The 21,973-nt window shown below is 44.2% G+C and overlaps 1 protein-coding gene across 1 annotated transcript in view; it reads right to left on the minus strand.

Moving 5' to 3' along the window:
• Positions 1 to 1,485: 1,485 nt before the first annotated feature.
• HPF1 (histone PARylation factor 1) overlaps positions 1,486 to 21,973 on the minus strand; it is a 40,424-nt gene continuing 19,936 nt past the window's right edge. Inside the window, exons 5-8 of the mRNA XM_088448461.1 lie at positions 13,735 to 13,885; positions 12,948 to 13,035; positions 2,593 to 2,765; positions 1,486 to 1,708 (exon numbers count right to left, since the gene is read on the minus strand). Of these exons, the coding sequence (XP_088304587.1) occupies positions 1,577 to 1,708; positions 2,593 to 2,765; positions 12,948 to 13,035; positions 13,735 to 13,885 (544 nt within the window). The 3' untranslated portion in view covers positions 1,486 to 1,576. The remainder of the gene's footprint in view (positions 1,709 to 2,592; positions 2,766 to 12,947; positions 13,036 to 13,734; positions 13,886 to 21,973) is intronic.

The raw sequence follows: 21,973 nt of genomic DNA on the forward strand, positions 1-21,973 counted from the left end.
CACCTTTCCAGAACTGTAAGGCTTTGGCGTAGATTGTATTCTAGTGGAGGTTTACCACACATTTAGAATATTTTTTTTATTCCAAACCTTTTGGACAATTATATTGTTTAGTCAGCCAGATTAAGGAGAGGACAAGGGCCTCCCTCTCTCAGGATGCTTACACTGCTGCTGGTGTTTGAATCCGGAGGCGAGCAGAATCGGTCCCTTCACTGCGAGGTAGCTCCAGTCTGCCCCCACTGCAGGAGTGCAGGTAGGACCTGTGCTGCTGCCTTATGGAGGTGCGGGTGGAAGAGGCACAACAGGCACAGCCAGGGAGTTGAAAGAGGGGGCGGGTCCCCGTCCCCCCAAAGGATTAGTATCCCTGATATCTATACTCCTATCATTCCATGTTCCTTGTTGACTACAGGCGCCAAAATTCTAGCTGGATAGCTGAACAAAATCAAGAAATCATCCGTGACAAGACAGAATTCATGATTGGCAAGCCAAGTACAAAGAATCTACAATGATTTATCCTACACCTTCAGATGCTGAGAGGCCTCAGTGGTGTGTTGTGTCCCTGGACACTGCCAATTCCTTCCATGGTTCAGTGACCATATTTATGGGAGCTGGCTTCATCCAATGGGTTAAATTTATGAATTATGCTCTAGCAGCCAGGGCATGACTGTGAATATACTGTCTTGTTTAGCCTGTGTATGGCTACTTAAGAAGGTACCCATTGTCACATGCACTGTTCTAGGAGACCATAGAGCCATTGGCATGTCTGATAAATGCTCACTCTCACATTCGGAAACTCCCAATGGGCAAATCCAGGGGACTACTACTATGGGCACTGCTGGGGGGACCACTACTGGGGGCACTGCCTAGAGTGGGATTACTACTAGGGGTACTGCCTAGAGGGGGACTACTACTGGGGGCACTACATAGGGGGAGGACTACTACTGGGGGCGCTACATAGGGAGGGATTACTGCTGGAGGGAGGGGGTGGACTACTACTAGGGGCACTGCTGGGGGGGGGGGGAGACTACTACTGGGGGCACTGCATAGGGAGTTACTACTGTGGGCTCTATATTGGGGGCACTGCATAGGGGGGACCACTACTGGGGGCACTGCATAGGGGGACCACTGTATAAGGGCTTGTGTAGCTAGCGAGGGTGGAGGGCGTAAGGCTGAAGAAATGCCTAGGCTGCCAAGACACAGTGCACCGGCCATGTCAATATCCAATACAAGGCTGCAATTATTTTATTTAATTTTGTTGCTGATGCAACAATTTCATAGGCTCATGCTATTTTTATTATTGGGCTGCTCAGTTGGGTGACAGGGCTCAGAACTCTCCAGGCAGCATTTGGCAGGCTTCCTCATTCAGCAGACGAGGTCCCCTGCAGGTTCTGCTTGCAGACAGTTTAAAACTATTGTACCACCTGTGATCCCATTCAAGCATAGGTCACTAAAGCATTGAAACTTCTTTTCTAAAGTCAAACATTGATATTAAACATGTGAGATAAATTTTATTACAAAACTAACTTTATAGAATGCATGAATAACAAGTAGAAAACATTAAACTGTGCGTCGGTCCGGATTATGTGTCGAGCTGGTTTATATTCTCTTTGCTCCGGTTTGACAGGTGAGATTCAATTATTTCAGCAAATACATCTTTTTTGAGTAGTTTGTATGCCAGAGGCAAAAGTTGTCCAGCCACTTTGTGAAAGTACTGAAAAAGAAGATAAAAATAACATTTTTAATTTAACCATTTCCCCCTCCATGTCCAAACCAATTAATCCATTCTGTTAAGTTGTCAAAGTTATAATGGGCCAAATTCAATTCAGTGCGATGTTAAATAGCCATGGGAGGAATCTCCCGCAGCTATTCAATACACTGCGCTGTTTGGGTGGCTAAAGGATTTATTCTCACACCCCACTGGGGATGCGAGGAGAAATCTGACGTTTGCCGGCTTAGACCGCCGCTAACAGCCGCGTGCCCGGCACTTTAGTCAGAGGATGCCAGTAACCACGCCTTAACAACCAGGTTAAGTCGCGAGAACCGGCATTCTCAGACTTTCCTGCTTCCCGACCAAGCAAACAGCGCGGTAAATTGAATAGCTGTGGGCGCTCCCTCCCGCGGCTATTCAACATCGCACTGAATTGAATTTGGCCCTAGGAGTAACTTTCAAAGTTCTCTCTTTTTTTTCCCACCAGCACAGATGGGGCTTACTTTTAGAGCTATTTTATGGCCATTACATACACAAAAACTAACTACAACTGAGGCGAGATCAGAAACGAAAACATTTCCATGATATTATACTTAAAAGGAAAAAAAGTCAAACTTTTTGGTCTTAAATGTGCAGAATAGACTAAGGATGGTATATAAGCAATAACATATCTAGAACATTTACTGCAATATATCCATTTTTAGGGGAACAGTGGTTTTGTCTTCCAAGGTCTATGGCAGGCCCACCATATCTGCAAATTAGATGTTACAAGAGATGTTCTCTTTGTAAAATAGACCCTGTGTGTTTTATTTTAAGTGTGTAAAACAAACCAAACAACTGTTATTTAAAAAAACAAAAACAAACAAAAAAAACACTGTATTACTTACATGTGATCCATAACAAAACAGGTCAATTCCTAGCTCATATCCCATACCATAATCACACTCATCATTTGCAAACTGAACAAAAGTGATCATTTCCTGAATAGGAGCAAAAGCTTTCATTCTCTTCTCATCATCAGGAGCTTCCACAATGGCTCTGCAAATTTTCTTAAGGTTTCCTACAAAACAAAAAGGAATGGTAGTGGACCACAAGAGGACACAGAGCAGTCACTTATTAAAGCGACAAAAAAAAACTATTGCAAATGGCTCAAATGATGGCAAATGATGGTATTTGCTGTTTTGGGGTAAAAAAAAATCATACAAATTGGAGGTTTACTTTGGAGGCAATAAGGAGAGTTATGGTAAAACTTACCATTGTTAACTCTCTTTCTTTGAAGTCCATAGGGTCCACAGGGAGAAAATGGGGTGTAGGTGGTACTCGGAGGACCGGGCACCAACAGCAAAGCTTTTTCTTTTCCCAGGATGCTCCGGTCCTTCCCCGTATATCCCCCGCCCACAGCCTGAAGGCAAATCAGTTTTGTTAACAAACTCAAGGCAGGACTCAGGAGAGAAGGAAGACTGGTACACTGAAGAATCACACTCTCACACACAGAAGGAAACAAGTGACCAAGAGAAGAAACCCATTTAAGCCAGGTGCATCAGGGCGAGTGCCCTGTGGACCCTATGGACTTCGAAAAAAGTTAACGAAGGTAAGTTTTACCATAACTCTCCTTTTCTTCTTCAGGGTCCATAGGGCTCCACAGGGAGACAATGGGGATGTCCCAAAGCAGTTGTTCAAGGGCGGGGGTGCTCCTGAGCTGAGAGGTGAACACGGCACCTGAAGGAAGCATCCTAAGAGGTAAATGTATCGAAGGCATTGAACCTAAGAAAGGTGTGGACAGAAGACCACGTGGCCACCTTGCATAGTTCAGCATAGGCACCATGTCGGGCGCCCACGAGGGACCCAAAGATCGAGTAGAATGAGCAGATACTGTAGTCAGCACAGGAAGGCCAGTCTGCGTGTAAGCCTGTGAGATAGCCATGCAAAACCATCTGGCCAGAGTTTGTTTGTTAGCTGGCCATCCCTTCTTGTGGAATCCATATACGACAAAGAGGGAGTCTGATTTACTGATGGAACTAGTACGGTCCACGTAGATCTTCAGAACACGGACCACATCCAAAGAGGCCTCACCTGCTGGTGATTGAAAGGTTGGGACCACAATTTCCTCATTAAGGTGGAAACGGGAGACCACCTTGGGAAGGAAGCTAGGGCGTATTCGGAGAACAGCCCTGTTTGGAGGTAAAATTAGGAATGGGGAGCGACAGGAGAGCGCCCCTAAATCTGATACCTTACGGGTAGATGCTATAGCCAGAAGAAACAGTCTTCGCAGTGAGCCATTTGACATCTACAGCCTTTCTGCAAATGTATACCGGCTTTTGAGGTAAAATTTCTCCTAGAAAGGGATCCTTGGGAATGATCCCGTTCTAGAAGAAGTTTTGCCTCAAAAGCCGGTATACATCTACAGAAAGGCTCCCTCTTTGAGGGATAAGCTAGTTAGGAGTATCCTTCCAGAGAAGAATTAGCATAGTGAAAGCAACAAAGGTTCTCACAGAGGCGGTACATGTCTAATGTGCAGAACAACTGCATCTAAAAAACATTGGAAATAATAAAATTAAAAAATTCGAAGTGAAAGGAAAATTCTATAAGATAAAGGAATTTATCATGTCACTCCGTAAATGTAGTTTATTTGCTTGAGTGTACATGTGGATTATTTTATATGGGTAGAACTACTAGGAATTTAAAAGTCTGTTTGGCTGAACACATTTATAATATTAGAAAAGGTCTAAGCACTCATTCTTTTTCAGAGCATTTTTCAACAGCACACAAGAATGAAAACCACATAAAAAACTTTTTAGGTATTCAATTAGTTAAATGGAAATATGTTTGGCTACAAATTAAATTAAATGGATCTTCAATTTGGACACAATCACCTAAAGGTCTAAGAGGGGTATTCAATATGAAACGTTAACTTCACTGTCGAAGTTAATGTTTCATATCGGAGTTTTTACCTGCGTTAAAGTATCGGGCGCGCTCCCGCTTATACCCGTATTCAATATAAAATTAACGAAAACGGGAAACTCTGAAGTTGGATTTGCGTAAAGTTACGAATTTTTCCTTAAAAAATTGTAAGACCCCCCTAAAGTAGTAAAAACATGGGGGAACACTATGGGTACCCCTGTTTTAGCCTTTAATTGAAAGTCGGGGATTTAAATAGCCGCAGCAGGTGTTTTTTTCCCGACATTGAAGAAGTGATGCAGAAGAGCACTTAAGAAAATGAAAAAAATAACCTAAGTGGTCCGATCAAATTTGGGGTACATGAAAATGGGTACTAGCATATTTTTATGTCCCTAAAGTAAGTTTTTAAAAATTCTGCATTTGTGCACCTGCCGCTATAATTCTTTTCTTCAAAACACCTGCAGCATACTTGCAGAATAGCCCTGAACCTATTTCCCTATTCTTAAACAATTTTTTCCCATTTTTTTTTCACCCCAATTTTTAAATAATTTTTTTTGGGGTGTCCCTATTTTTTTTTTTTAAACTTTTTTTGACACAGTTCTTTTTTAAATGTCATTCCCAGGGGTGCAGGCTATTTTTTTTAAGCCTAAACCCCAATTCTGCACTTTTTTTCGACACCTATTCAATGGTGAAAAGTTATCCCCGTTTTTTTATCAAAGACTTTTCAAAACTGCGATAAGTCTTTGAAATTGAATAGGGTGTAAAAGTCAAACCTGCGATAATGACGTCAAAAGTGCGATATTAACGCAAAAACGATGTTATCGCTCCCATACTGAATACCCCTGTAAATCTTAATTTAATCTAAAAGCCACAAACTCAAAATCATTTCTGGCATTGTGATAATTTAGCCTTTTTATATTTACTTTTTCAATGGTTTTTACCCTGTGATTTATTATTATGATGAATTATTATTAATTGATATTTTTCTCTTTGTATCCTTCATGTTAAACTAATGGATTGGTGAAGTATATGGATATGTTCTGCGGGAAGAGGGATGGACATTACCGGAACATAATGTATGGTATAGTTTTATCTGGCAAAATAACTAATACTTAATACCTCAGCCAGTCCCTCTTCAAAACAAAGTTTTTGCTATTCCTTGAAGTGGGGTAGCACAGAGGGTGTAATGGTTAGCGTTACTGCCTCACAGCACTGAGGTCATGGGTTCGTTTCCCACTACGGCCCTCACTGTGTGGAGTTTGTATATTCTCCCTGTGCTTAATTGTCTCCCCACGAAAAAAAAAATTGACCATAATGTGTATGTTTGTGAGCATGTGGTAGGGAATACAGACTGTAAAGCTCCACTGGGGCAGTGAGAAGTGAATGGTAAGATATTCTCTGTAAAGCGCTACAGAATATGTGCGCGCTATATAAATAACTGGTAATAAATAAATAAAAGGACTTTGTTTATCCTTGTGGGGATGTACACAATATCGCTTATATGAAAACAAAAAAAACAACCTAACAAAATGGCCAACGTTGAAGCTTATATTAATCCCTTGGTAAAAGCAATGGTGGAACGCAAAATGAAAGATGGCCACGGGGTGGAACGCATGAACTTCCTGTTCCGCCGGAAGTTCGGACGGTGGAACGCAACTTACTTCCGGTATTGACCGGAAGTGACAAAGCCACAACACCCGAAACTAGATGCGGGAATTGAATTGCCAGTCAGGGACATTCTGAAAGTATAAGTACTGTTCATTTTTGACCACATGCTTCCTCTGCCTGAAGAAGTATCCTGGTGATCTGAAACGCATTGCAGGAACAATTGCATGTGAACCAGAGGGAGTTCGCTGGACCCAGCCTATCTTGGACTTTAAGCTTCTTGCGGTGGTGCCGAACCCAGGACCTCTTGCTATAACCTAGCACCAGCCCACCGAAGCACCGAATTTTGGTGAGAAGACTTTTCTGGAACCACACTCCTCTGTTTTGTTACCGATATCTTTTCATCTAATGTGAATATTTCTGTGTGTTTTTGTCTAAGTAAATGGAATTATCTCCTTCGCATGAACTTTGTGGGTAATATATGAATTTTTAACACAGATTAGGCACAATTAAGCGGCAACCAGTAACACTAATTTGTATCTTACACCCTGAGACAACAGGTCTGGTTGCAGAGGAAGTTGAAGAGAAACGTCTATGGAGAGACTTTGAAGGTCGGAGTACCAATGGCGTCTGGGCCAAGCAGGAGCCACCAAGAGGACCGTTCCCCCACTTGTTTGAATTTCCGAAGAACCTGGGGCAGAAGGGAGACTGGAAGAAAGAGGTATGCCAAAAGGAAGGTCCACCTCACAGATAATGCGCCCAGGAAGGCTGCATCGGGGTCCCTCGTCCTGGCCCCATACACTGGCTTGTGGTTGTGTCGTGAGGCCATGTCCGGTAGACCCCATTTGTCCACAAGGAGCTGAAAGACTTCTGGATGTAGAGACCACTCCCCTGCATGCACGTTATGACAGTTGAGGAAATCCGCTTCCCAATTGAGAATACCCAGGATGAACACTGTGGAGATGGCTTGGAGATGGAATTCGGCCCATGTGAGAATGAGGGACACTTCTGCCATTGGTGACCGACTTCGAGTTCCTCCTTGGTGATTGAGGTAGACCACTGCCGTGGCGTTGTCGGACTGTACTTGTACTGGTCTGCCCTGAAGATAATCTTGAGCCAGCGTTAGGGCTTTGTAAATGGCTCGGAGTTCCAGGACGTTGATTGATAAGAACGCCTCGGTTGGAGTGCAGCGTCCATGAAAGGAGTGCTGGCCGGTCACTGCGCCCCACCCGCAGAGGCTTGCATCCGAAGTGAGGAGTGCCCAGTCCGGGATCCAAAGGGACAACCCCTGTTTAAGTGGGACGTCTGTAGCCACCAGGAGAGGGACAGGCGAACATCCAGAAAGAGGCCCATTGTCTGGGATCTGAGCAGAAGGGGTAGCGCGTTCCACCTGGATAGGATCATGTGTTGTAGGGGCCTGGAGTGAAACTGAGCGAGCTCCACCATGTCGAAGGTGGACACCATGGATCCCATGAATTGACACTCGGCGACTGTGGAGTAATCTGCGCACTCGGTGCTGTAGTGCAGAGATTTTGTCTGCTGTCAGGAATATTCTCTGAGCCTGAGAGTCCAGGAGGGCTCCCAGAAGTACCATTCTTTGAGGAGTCAGAGAAGACTTTTTCCAGTTGATCAGCCAACTGTGCGTTTGTAGAAAGGCAATGGTAACTTGTAGATGGCGGTGAAAAATTTCTAGGGAGCTCGATAAGACCTAGAGTTCATCCAAGTATGGGAGCAGTCTGATCCCTTTACGACGAAGATAGGCCGCCATAACCGCCATGATCATGTTAAAGACCCTAGGAGCTGTAGAAAGCCCAAAAGGCAGAGCTGGAAATTGGTAATGTTGCTGTAGTATAGCAAACCGAAGATACTGCTGATGAAAAGGCGCTATAGGTACATGAAGGTAAGCGCCTTGAATGTCCACAGAGACTATAAAGTCCCCATGCTCAATAGCCAGGACAATAGAGCGTAGGGTTTCCATACGAAACCTGGGCACTCTGATAAACTTGTTCAGACTTGAGGTTTAGGATAGGTTGATGAGACCAGTTGGGTTTCTAAACAAAGAAAAGGGTAGAATAATAGCCCTTCCCTCGCTGTGAGGAGGGGACCGGAATTATTACTCCCGAGAGCAGTAAGGACTGAATGGCCTTCTGGAGCAGCAGAGCTTTGCTTGGGTCCGATGAAAGTCCTGTGCAAAAGAACTGTTGGGGGGACCGCCTCAGGAATGAGAGGGCGTATCCGTGGGAGACCATTTCTTTTACCCAGGTGTCTGAGGTAGTCTGACACCAGAACTGGGCGAACTGAAGAAATCAGGGAGAGGCCCACCGCATCAGGCTGAAGGCTTGTCCTCAGATTTGGTAGGTGGAAGTCTAGTAGCCCAGGCCTGTTTGGTCCAAGGCTTGGTGGCCTTAGTGGATGCCTGATGCCTTGAAAATGACTGACCTTTAGCTTTTTCTTGAGGACGAAAGGACCGAAAAGGATGAAATCCGAGGCTTCGTAGTAGATGCAGAAGGCAAGAACGCCGTCTTGGAAGCTGCCAAGGTAGTTACAATATTGTCCAATTCTGGGCCAAACAGGATCTCCCCAGAATAAGGCAGACACTCCAATGCCTTTTTAGAGTCCGAATCTGCCTTCCACGAGCGAAGCCAAACAATGTGGCGTGCTACCACAGAAATAGCAGATGCCTTGGAAGCGAGGAGACCAGTATCCAAAGCCGCTTCACCTAAATTGGAGGCTGCATCTCTAATGTGAGATATATAGGACAGCTGTTCCCCTGAAGCATCAGAGAGAAATGCATCTTCTAGGGCCTCTGCCCAACTTCTCAATAGCTTTTGCCACCCAGGCCGTAGCCCTGGCAGGACGAGTAATAGCTCCTGTAAGACGGTACCGTATATACTCGAGTATAAGTCGACCCGAATATAAGTAATCCCCCTCTGGTAGTGTCCCCCGAAGTAATCGCCCCTGGTAGTGCCCCCAGTAGTCCTAATTAAAAAAAACACTTACCTGAAACCCCACTCCTGGTCCCGCCGCTGCTATCAGCTCCTCCGGCCGCTTTGCATTATGGGAGACGTCGTCATGACGGCTCTCCCATTACCCACTGCGGGAGCTGGAAGATGGCTCCCGCAGTGGGAGCAGCAGCAGCCGATGAGAGTCTGACAGACTCTCATCGGCTGCTGATTACAACAAACACACAGCTGCCGGTTCCGGCGGCTGTGTGTTTGGCAGTGCGTAGTGCTGACCGAACTCCGTCCGGTCAGCGCTACACACGCGGTGCAGCTGTGTCACAGAGACACAGTCTGCACCGTGGCCTGCATAGTACGCTACTCAGCTGCGTACCATGCGGGCATGACTCGAGTATAAGCCGAGGGTGTGCTTTTTCAGCACAAAAAATGTGCTGAAAAACTCGGCTTATACCAGAGTATATACGGTATATATTCATTTCAGGCAAGCTTTAATCCTTCTGTGGTCTCCTTTACGGAGGTTGCAGTATGGATAGGTAAGAATGCATTCTTAACTAGGCTTGTCCACGTGGGAATCCACTGCAGGAGGAACTTCCCATTTAGTGCAATTAGTAGCTGGAAAGGGGTAAAAGGAATTTAAGCATTTAGGCAGCTGAAACCTTTTATTTGGGGGGGGGTTACTAGGTAAGGGTTTCTCCTTTTGCAGCATTTGTTGAAAGGCTGTAGAGGTCTCCAGCAGACTCTGCACTGAGGTAGAAAGTACGTCTACCCATGGGGGAAGCAAAGGATTTGCAGGGAGTACCTGCTGTAGCCATCCCATAGGGGGAGTTACAACAGGAACCGCTAGGTAGTCCGCAATTTTTGCCAACACTTGTGAAAATGCCATGGGGGGGTCCTGAGGAGAGGACACAGGGCTGATGGGCCAGGTGCTGTATAACAAGATGCACAAAGACTATCTTGAATGAGATACTCTGAAGATAAGCTGCTAAGCAGGACTTACAAGACACCAGTGGGAGCAGCAGGCTGCTTGTTATTCTTGCCTTTGCCAGACATAGCTGCAAGAATAATGTAGCACACAATCTGGCACAGTGCAGTGAGCAACTCAGATATATGTACAATATGGCACAGTGTAGTGAATGGTGCCGAGCCGTGGGAGGGGCCGCAGGGAGAGGGCCTTCTTCCCTATTCTGACATCAACCACCGTGTCCCTGGACTTAAGCTGTGCTCTGCGCCAGTGTTTGTAATGCCCTATTGGTCTAGTGGAGTCACAGAAGTACCGATGTCCACATCAGCGCCTCTGGCCTGTCTCTTGAGACTGGAGAACAAGATTGCACAAAGACGTGGGTCCGCGCAAGTGGCGATCCGCCTTACCTATTCCCTTGAGTTGCGGCTGTAGTCCGAGGAGCCCTGCTAGCTAGGTCCCCCCCCGATGCCCCACCTAGAGTACCTAGCCGAGGGCTGGTGTCACGGCGCCGTGGAGCGGTGATGAAGCAGAAGTGCAGATGTCCAGGGGACTGTCTACTGCTGCTGCTCTGTAGTAAAAATAAAAAAAAATAACGCTGTTCTAAAGGTGATCCAGCTCCTGCCGGACACCAATGAAACTGATTTGCCTTCAGGCTGTGGGTGGGGTATGGGGGGGGGGGGGGGGGGGGGGGGGGGGGGGGGGGGGGGGGGGGGGGGGTTGAAGGACCAGAGCATCTTGGGATAGAAAAAAGCTTTGCTGTTGGTGTCCGGTCCTCCAAGTACCACCTACACCCCATTGCCTGCCTGTGGAGCCCTGAAGAAGAAAGTACTGATATTTGAATAAGGCCGGGCTGATTGGAGCAACATATACATCCATATATTATTACAGGCTAGACTGCACAGCTGTAAAGTGGTTCAACAAGACTTAACTGGGTACACACTAGTATTTAATGGATATCCATGCTTGAGTAAAGATGACTTAATTAAGACCTCAGTCAATTTGATTTAAACCATCTGGAATTAAGCATGGATATCCTTAAAACCTGAACTGTTAATGGCAGAGTTTGGAAATCTCTGGTATAAGGTATACCCACTTTTTCAAATAGTTACCTGTAGAGCAATTATCATGAATGTCTCCAAATAAGCTTATATATTGTCCATTCTTATGATGCAACTTGCTATCCAACCTGTTTTTCACATGCACATTATAAATGTATTTGTGTTATGTACAGCCATGGACAAAAGTTTTGAGAATGACACAAGCATTGGTTTTCACAAAGTCTGCTGCTTCAGTTTTTTTGATGGCAATTTGCATATACCCCAGAATGTCATAAAGAGTGATCAGAAGAATTGCAATTAATTGCAAAGTCTCGCTTTGCCATGACAATGAACTTAATCCCAAAAACAAAATTTCCACTGCATTTCAGCCCTGCCACAAAAGGACCAGCTGACATGTCAGTGATTCTCTAGTTAACACAGGTGAGAGTGTTGACGAGGATAAGGCTGGAGATCACTGTCATGCTGATTGAGTTAGAATAAGCTTTAAAAGAAGGGTGGAGCTTGAAATCATTGTTCTTCCTCTGTTAACCATGGTTACCTGCAAGGAAACACGTGCAGTCATCAATGCTTTGCACAGAAAGGGCTTCACAGGCAAGGATATTGCTGCTAGTAAGATTGCACTTAAAGCAACCATTTATTGGATCATCAAGAACTTCAAGGAGAGAGGTTCAATAGTTGTGAAGGCGGCTTCAGGGCGCCCAAGAACCTCCAGCAAGCGCCAGGACCATCTCCTAAGTTGATTCAGCTGTGGGATCGGGACATCACCAGTGCAGCTTGCTCATCAATTGCAGCAGGCAGGTGTGAGTGCATCTTCAAGCACAGTGAGGTGAAGAATTTTGGAGGATGGCCTGGTGTCAAGAAGGGCAGCAAAGAAGCCACTTCTTTCTTCTGCAAAAGGTACAGGGATTGGACTGCTGAGGACTGGGGTAAAGTTACTTTCTCTGATTAATCCCCTTTCAGATTGTTTGGGGCATCTGGAAAAACGCATGTCCGGAGAAGGAAAGGTGAGCGCTACCATCAGTCCTGTGTCATGCCAACATTAAAGCATCCAGAGACCATTCATGTGTGGGGTTGTTTCTCATCACTCACAATTTGGAGTGGGCTCACTCACAATTTTGCTTAAGAAAACACCCATGAATAAAGAATGGTACCAAAACATCCTCCAAGAGCAACTTCTCCCAACCATCCAAGAACAGTGTGGTGACTAACAATGCCTTTTCCAGCATGACAGTTCTCACTTTTGCCTTATGACAAGGTGCTCTAAGTGGCTCAGGGAACAAAACATTGAAATGTTGGGTCCAAGGCCAGGAAACTCCCCAGACCTTAATCCCATTGAGAACTTGTGGTCAATCCTCAAGATGCAGATGGACAAACAAAAACCCACAAATTCTGACATACTCCAAGCATTGATTAGGCAAGAATGGGTGGCCATCTTCAGTATGTGGCCCAGAAGTTGATTGACAGCATGCCAGGATGAATTGCAGTGGTCTTGAAAAAGAAGGGTCAACACTGGAAATATTGACTCTTTGCATAAACTTAATGTAATTGTCAATAAAAGCCTTTGACACTGTAATTTTACGTCAGTATACTATAGTAACATCTGACAAAAAGGTCTAAAAACACTGAAGCAGCAAACTTTGTGAAAACCAATACTTGTGTCATTCTCAAAATTTTTGGCCATGGCTGTATAACTGCCAAGTAAAATGTTTGGGGAATACCAAAGAAATGTGTTCGTATAAAGATCAGATCTAATAACATACCATCAGTCTCAGGAAGTTCCCTGTATCCCACATCATTCTTGTCTACCGGTACCACCAGGCCTGCACCATGGAAGGATTTGGTCACTACCTGATAAAATAATTTACAGAGAATAAGTACTAGATCACTTGTAACATTTCAACAAGTTGGTGGCACATAATACAATGCTATATGACATATAGTCAATATACAATAGGGGGTGATTTATCAAACCTTCTAAATAGGGCTCTTGGAAGGTGTTGCCCATAACAGCGGTCTTCTTGCCATCAGTTTATAGAATGTACCAGATAACTGATAGCTAGAATCTGATTAAACCTACATTCTTTGCTGCACTCACTTTCCGTTGAGTAGCAGGGTGCCATATTTAAGGAGATAAAGAACATATACCTCATGTAGTTAGAATAAACTCACAGGATTTCCATAAATGTGTAAGATTGCAAAGATTTAATGTTTGGGCCCGTTCAGGGCTTTTCTGAAGACAATATAAAAGTGAAAACAAGTGCACCTTACATAGTATGAAGTAACAGGAAAAGAGTGTGCGCTAACAGCTTCACGGCCGGCAATCAAGTTGGATTATGCCAGTTACAGCAACTTAACACCCAGCATTAAGTCTCGGTAACCAGCATCTACCGCCTAAATGCATGGCGCGATGGGGACAATTGAATAGCACTGGGAACTCCTTCCCGCCGCTATTCAAATAAGAAATTAATTGAATCACTCCCTATGTGCCTTGAAACAAAAACCACCAAGTGTTCTCTAATGAGGAAGAAATGAATGAAATGTACTAACTTTCTTGTCTCTCCTTTTCATTGAGGCAGATTTCTGGTCCAACGAGTACTGCAGATTGTCTGCTGCTGCTGTCAGTTTTTCTACCAAGTTCCTCACTGCAGTAACTGTCTTTTTATCAGCAATTTCCTTTAGCTTCTTTATTGCAAAGTGTCTGAAGAATAAAAATTACAAATTACATTAGGAATCATCACAAATCAAAAAGGAACATTTGAATCCCAACAAACTAAATGGTAATAAAACAAATTTGTTACATAATAATTGTGAAACATTGCACATTTGAGGTTAGGGTTTTTACAGCAGTATCAGTGACAAGAGTCTGATTTTATAACTCAATTATGACTGCTAGTATTACTGTACCATTTTAACTGCTGTCAATAAAATTCTCAAGGGTAGAAACACAAGCAGGTAGTATATGTTATTACAAAGGGAAATAAAAGAAAAGAGATGCACATTGTTGTTTGATGATTTAAAATGTTTTATTTAGTTATGGTTTATGTCATAGACAAAGGAAATTGCCTGCTTTTGAAACAGTGGATGTTACAATAATATAAACTGCTTAAAACTTGATATTTATGTTTACATTAAATACATTAAAGGATTCTGGATCGCAGTGATAAAGATTCTCCAATAGGAGACCTTGCCACCTAGTCACGCCAATTCATCCTCAAGTGGAGATGCAGCTGCATCGCCTATGACACTTAAGTACACAACTCTGTATCAGCCTCTCAGTACTGCCCAATGGATTCAGAGAAAAAGAATATAAAAAGTATAAAAATCTTGTTTTCTCTATCGTTTTAATGAGATACACTGGTACCATGAGAACTTTCTAAAGCTGCCTCTTCAGGTGGGTACGCTCACAAAGCTGCAGTGCACAAAACCTTGCCATCCACAAAGCTGGTAGAATGGGGTTGGGTGTGCTTGATCAACAAGCAGAAGGGGGACAGGTGATATCGAAGCCAGCATGCCGACAGTTACTAATGCAATGTGCAGCATTGTAACTGTGTCTGCTTTATTAGCTTGTGCTTTAACATTAGTTTATGCTTTAACATCAACTTTAAACTTGCAAAGCCGACACTGTTATAACGATGCACAATATAGAAACCAACTTTGGTTGAAAAGCCGATTTCGTTCAGAAAAATTACCCTATCTTTAGGTAAAAACAAATGGGGAGATTTGCAAAAATGAGAGTTATGGTAAGAACTTACCTTTGTTAACTCTCTTTCTTCGAAGTCCATAGGGAGACCTTGGGGTGTAGGTGGTGGATCAGGATCTGGGCACCACGCAGTTAAAGCTTTACAGCTCCCAGCATGAACTGGTACACTCCCTATACCCCGCCCCCGAGGCAACTCAGTTTGTAACAAGGTGTGAGGAGGATAAAGAGAGAAAGAAGACTGGTACATGCAACTATCACACTCTCAAGAGAAGGGGACGGTAAAACGATGACCAGAAAAAAACCCATCTGAAGCCAGGTGCGTCAGGGTGGTTGCCCTGTGGACCCTATGAAGAAAGAGTTAACTTGGGTAGATTCTTACCATAATTCTCATTTTCTTCTTCAGGGTCCATAGGCTCCACAGGGTCCTTCAAAGCAGTCCTTTTAAGGGTGGAGACGCTCCTGCGCTGAGAGCAGAAGCCGGCGCCCGAAGGAAGCATCCTGAGAGGGGAAGGTATCAAAGACATAGAACCTTAGAAATGTCTGTATAGAAGACCTCGTGGCCGCCTAACACAGCTGAACAGCCGTGGAAAGCTGCCCATGAGGGACCAACAGACCGAGTGGAACGAGCATTAACAGAAGCCGGAACAGGAAGGCCTGCCTGCATGTAGGCCTCTGAGATAGTCATACGAAGCAATCTAGCCAATGTTTGTTTATTGGCTGGCCATGCTTTCGTGTGAAATCCATAGAGCACAAATAAGGAGACGGATTTTCGGAGTGAACTAGTACGGTCCACATAAATCTTGAGAGCGCGGACCACATCCAAAGAGGCCTCACCTGACGAGGTGTCCGGTGATTGAAAGGCCGGGACTATAATTTCCTAATGTGGAAACTAGAAACAACCTTAGGAATGAAACCAGGACGAGTGTGAAGCACAGCCCTGTCCTGGTGAAATATCAGAAAAGGGTAGCGACAGGAGAGCGCCCCCAATTCTGACACCCTTTTGGCAGATGCAATCGCCAAAAAAAAAAAAAGAGTCATAGCTGTTAACCACTTGAGCTCCACCGAATCTAGTGGCTGAAATTGAGGACCCTGAAGGGCCAGAAGAACTACCACCAAATCCCAAGGAGCCACAGGGGGTGGTGGATGACAAAGGGAGGTTCAATTCGGAGGACACCCTGGAGAAAGGTGTGGACATCCGGTAGCGGAGCAAGTCCATGTTGGAACCATACTGAAAAAGCAGAGATATGCACTATCAGTTAGGCCAAGCGGAGTCCAAGGTCCAAGTCCAGCTTGAAGGAAGGCCAGGACTCTGGAAATTCGAAACACCTGGGGGGTCGTAGTTTCTGGGATGACACCATTGGAAATATGTATGCCAAACCCTGTGGTAGATCCTAGCAAAGGCTGGCTTACGCGCTCTGAGCGTAGTCTTGACCAGTGGTTCTCAAACTCGGTCCTCAGGACCCCACACAGTTCACTTTTTCCAGGTCACCCAGAAGGTGCACATGTTTTAAAAGATCAACAGGTGCAGCTAATTATTTCACTAGTAATTATGTGGAGACCTGCAAAACATGCACTGTTTGGGGTCCTGAGGACAGAGTTTGAGAACCTGTGGTCTTGACTACAGAGTGGGAGAACCCTTTGGACCTCAGGAGGGATGTCTCAAGAGCCATGCCGTCAAAGACAGACAGTCCAGGTAAAGGCAAGGACCTTGAGACAACGGGTCCGGTCGTTGAGGTAGTAGGAACGGAATGTCGATGGAGAAACTCCGAAGATCTGAGTACCAATGACGTCTGGGCCATACTGGAGCCACTAGCAGGACAGTAGCTCAGTCTTGTTTGAACTTGCGAAGAACTCGAGGAAGATGGGAGACTGGAGGGAATAGGTACGCATACTGGAAGGTCCACTTCACTGGCATCCCTTGTTCTGGACCCATACACTGGCAGTTTGTGATTGTGTCGGGAGGCCATGAGTTCCACCTCTGGGAGGCTCCATTTGTTCACTAGGAGTTGAAACACCTCTTGGTGAAGCAATCATTCCCCGGGATGCACATCATGACGGCTGAGAGTCTGCTTCCCAATTGAGAACCCCCGGAATGAACACTGCAGAGATGGCCGGGAGGTGACCCTTGGCCCATGTCAGAGTGCATGACAATTCTGTCCTTGTTGCCAGATTTTGAGTGCCTCCTTGATAATTGATGTAAGCCACTGTTGTGGCATTGTCGGACTGAACCTGTACAGGTTTTCCGTGAAGTATGTGCTGGGCCAGTTTGAGGGCCCTGTAGACAGCTCAAAGTTCCAATTGATTGGCAGGGTCGATTCGACTGACGTCCAACGGCCTTGATAGCAGTGCGGACCGGTCAACACGCCCCAGTCCCGAAGACTGGGGCGTTAGTTAGGATTACCCAGTCCGGGATCCAAAAGTGGTGACCCTTGGTCAGATGAGATGTCTGTAGCTACAAAGATAGATGCACCTCGGCGACTCTGGAGACATCTGCGGACTTGTAGTTGGAGTGGGGAGATCTTGTCTGACGTCAGAAAGATTCTCTGATCCTGAGAATCCAGCAGAGCTCCCAGATGAATCATTCTCTACGAAGGATTCATGGAGGACTTTTTCCAGTTGATTAACCACCCTTGCTTGTGCAGGAAAGCAAAAGTTAGCTGTAAATGTCGGTGAAGCACTTCTGGGGATCCTGCCAGGAGCAGGAGGTTGTCCAGATATGGTAACAAGCGGACACCCTGACCACGTAGGTGGGCCGCCATGATAGCCATAATTTTGGTAAACACTCGTGGAGCTGTGGATAGTCCAAAGGGCAGAGCATGAAATTTGAAGTGTTACTGTAGTCTAGCAAGCCGGAGATATCGCTGATGTGAGGGCGCTATAGGTACATGTAGGTTCGTGTCCTGAATTTGAGAGATACCATAAAGTCTCCAGGCTCGATAGCTAGGATGATGAAGCGTAGAGTTTTCATCCTGAACTTTGGCACCCTTAGGAATGTGTTCAGGGATTTGAGGTTGAGGATAGGCAGAGGAGACCAATTCGGATTCTGAACCAGAAAGAGTAGAATAACCAGTCCCTCGCTGAGATAGTGGGACCGGCACAATTACCCATGCATGCAGCAAGGACTGTATGGCTTTCTAGATTTGTAAGGCCTTGTACTGTTCTGAAGGAGGGCTTGTGTAGAAAAACTGGTGGGGAGGCCATCTGAGAAATGAGAGGGCGTACCTGTGAGAGACCACTTCTCTTACCCAAGCATCCGTGGTGGTTTGACACCAGCACTGGGCTAACTGAAGAAGTCTGCCTCCCACTTGTGGATCCCCCAGAGGGAGGCACATCCCGTCAGGCTGAGGGCTTATCCTCTGGTTTAGCAAAAGGGCGTCTAAGTGCTCCAGGCCTGTTTCCTGGGTTTGGCGGCCTTCTTGGCAGCCAACTCTTTAGGAAAGGATTGTTCTTTGGGCTTTCCTTGTGGACGAAAACACAGAAAGGAAGAGGTACGAGGTCTAGAAGAAACGGATGCAGACGGTAGAAATGCTGACTTCGATTTTTGCCAATGTGTCCACAATCTTTTCTAGGTCCGGGCCAAACATTATCTCCCCATTGTAAGGTAAGCCTTCCAGGCCCTTTTTAGAATCATCATCCGCCCTCCAAGAGCGCAGCCATAAGGACCGTTGAGCGGACAATGCCGCAGCCGAGACCCTGGATGTTAGGAGACTTGGTATCTAATGTAGATTCTCTAATGTATGCAGCCGCATCTCGAATGTGACCAACCAACTACACCTAATCCCCCAGGAGCCTCCGAGGGGAAGGAGTCTTCAAGTGCATCAGCCCAGCTCTCTATAGCTTTTGCTACCCATGAAATAGTCATGGACGGGCAGGCAACGGCACCTGAAAGAGAGTATATAGATTTCATGCAAGTTTCCACCTTCCTATCTGTAGGGTCCTTTAAGGAAGAAATGGAAGGCACAGGTATACTTGATGAGACGTGTAACATGGGAATCCATCGCAGGGGGTGACTCCCATTTTTTGTAATGAGCCTCAGGAAATGGGTAACATGAGGCCAAACGCTTTTGAGGTTGGTACCTCTTACCAGGCGATTGCCAGGCTGCAGTCATGTGTTCAACTAGTTGATCTGACAGAGAGCCACTTTCTGTAGTTTAAAACAGAGGGTGCTTGGATTTAGGGTCTGGCTCGTCATCTTCTATAACTAAGACGGATCTGACAGCTCATACCAGAGAGGGGGAATAACAGTCTGCTGTGGTGACCCCATAGGGGTAAAAACAGCCAGAACCATTAAGCGACTCGCAATGGAGGCTAGGACCTGAGAAAAGGCAGCCCAAGGTGGCAACTGTACAGGGCTTAGATGTACTTGGTGAATTAAAACATCTAATGCATAAACCATCCTGTATCAAATCCTCCTCACCAAAACCTGCAGCACATAATCTGCATGATAACAGAATGGGTGTAGAAGTTTGCTCACTATCCTTGCAAAAAATGTCAGGTATCCCACCGTAGCGCCTGCTCAAAAAATAATCAACTGATACTTAGCTTATATGTATCACGGATATCTTTGGACTTCTTATCTCCGAATAGTGGTGAGGTATAACCAATGTATATCGTAACAAGTGAAAAAAGGAAAAGAAATCTAGTGCAGATGGTCTAACAATGAATTCATTAAAATACAAATGGAACCTTTTCCAAAATTACTGATACCATGTGCATAAAAATGCTTGTATGGAAGATACTTAATGTATAAAGCACATTTATTCAGAGCACAAGTTAATATCCACATAAGCACATACAGTACAATACACTAAAGGAGCTTCTAGATGGATAATGAGCATCCTTTGAAACATCAATACACCATAGTCACAGGTGAAGTTGGCCTCCTACCAGAATCCAGGTAAGCAGATGCATGTAATAACTGGGAAGATGTAAAAAACCCGGGTTCAGCCTCAGCTATTTGTCCTCATCTATCCCACACTGGTTCTGGGTGGATCCTGTGGCCCCTCTTTGCTGCCAACGCGTTTCTACCATTAAGGTCTTTGTCAAGGCAATGAGGGTCTAGTGATATGGGTCACCTTAAATACCCTTATCAATCAAAATCTAGATTGCTGAGAGGAGCCATCTTCATTTCAATGTATATTTGTACAGTTCAAAACATAGATTCATATATAACAATACATACAATCATTAAAATCCTCTACTCTTATATGTTTAAAATCAATAAATTGTCCATATTAAACACACACCCAAAACATTTTGTTTTTACAGCGCAGAAAACGGCATCCGTGTCACTTCCGGTCCTACCCATAAACAAATCCACGTGTGTCTTTTAGTGCATATCCTTCCGGTGGTTCATGTAAGATATAGGGTGCTTGGGATAAATAGTTCCTTCCCCAAGTATTGAACACCCACATAGGTAACGTCCAGGCACTATATCCTGCTGACGGACATGAAGTCCCGTTACTCCAGGTGCAATGGCCGGAAGTCCGTGTCACACAACCCGAGGATTCTGGGACTTGTAGTCAAAAAGTCCCGCCGATCCCGGAAGTCCACGTCCCACAATGCAAGGATATATGGGGCTTGTAGTAGGAATGCCCCACTAATCCCGGAGGTGACATATCGGCAACCATGCCTTCCGTATAGCAAAAATACATCGCATGCACTTTAGTGGTGGCTAAGACTCATAATTTGGAGGGTCCATTTATCCCATGTTAACCTATCAGAAACGTATATCTGTAAGAAGACAAAATACACAAAATTCAATATACAAAACAACCTTACACTAATCATTTAAGTGACCAAATGTACATAATATATACATATATAAGTAATAAAATCTTCATATAAATAGTATACCTATAAATATATAAAAATTTAAAAAAATTAAATTTAAAAACCATTTAATTTCAAAATCCTTATTAATCCCTCCCGGATGTAGAGTTTTAAGAGAACAAATATAATACATCTCTGCTTTAGCTAGCTCATGAGATAGATTATTATTTCTCCAATTCACTTTCACCTGTTTTAAAACCCCAAATTCTGTAATTTCCCCAATATTCTTATTATGGATGTCTTTAAAATGGGATGACAGTGCGTGGGTCTCTAGACCCATTTTAATATTACGGATATGTTCCGCAAGTCTTATCTTTAGGGGTCTGGATGTTCTACCAATGTAATGTTTATTACAATTGCATCCTATATAATATATAACATTTTTGGAGTTACATGTAGAAAAATCTTCTATTTTTTTCTCTATACCATTAATTTCTACATTAACACACTTCCTAACCCCCTTGACTGTCTTACACATCGTACATATACCACATCTCTGAAAACCCTTAGTGGTAATTCTACCACTAGTCCTAGGAGGTGAAAGTGCACTTTTAGTAACCTTATCCTTAATGTTTTTAGCTCTCCTATAGATGAATCTTGGTTTTTCCGGAAGTAAAGGTTTAAGAATTTGTCATCACAGACTAACTCATTGGCCTATCCTGAAAGCAGATCAAATTCTTAAACCTTTACTTCCGGAAAAACCAAGATTCATCTATAGGAGAGCTAAAAACATTAAGGATAAGGTTACTAAAAGTGCACTTTCACCTCCTAGGACTAGTGGTAGAATTACCACTAAGGGTTTTCAGAGATGTGGTATATGTACGATGTGTAAGACAGTCAAGGGGGTTAGGAAGTGTGTTAATGTAGAAATTAATGGTATAGAGAAAAAAATAGAAGATTTTTCTACATGCAACTCAAAAAATGTTATATATTATATAGGATGCAATTGTAATAAACATTACATTGGTAGAACATCCAGACCCCTAAAGATAAGACTTGCAGAACATAATCGTAATATTAAAAAGGGTCTAGAGACCCACGCACTGTCATCCCATTTTAAAGACATCCATAATAAGAATATTGGGGAAATTACAGAATTTGGGGTTTTAAAACAGGTGAAAGTGAATTGGAGAAATAATAATCTATCTCATGAGCTAGCTAAAGCAGAGATGTATTATATTTATTCTCTTAAAACTCTACATCCGGGAGGGATTAATAAGGATTTTGAAATTAAATGGTTTTTAAATAAATTTT

This window comes from Taudactylus pleione, unplaced genomic scaffold (assembly GCF_031769625.1).
Source record: "Taudactylus pleione unplaced genomic scaffold, aTauple2 ptg000021l, whole genome shotgun sequence".
Taxonomy (NCBI): Eukaryota; Metazoa; Chordata; class Amphibia; order Anura; family Myobatrachidae; genus Taudactylus; species Taudactylus pleione.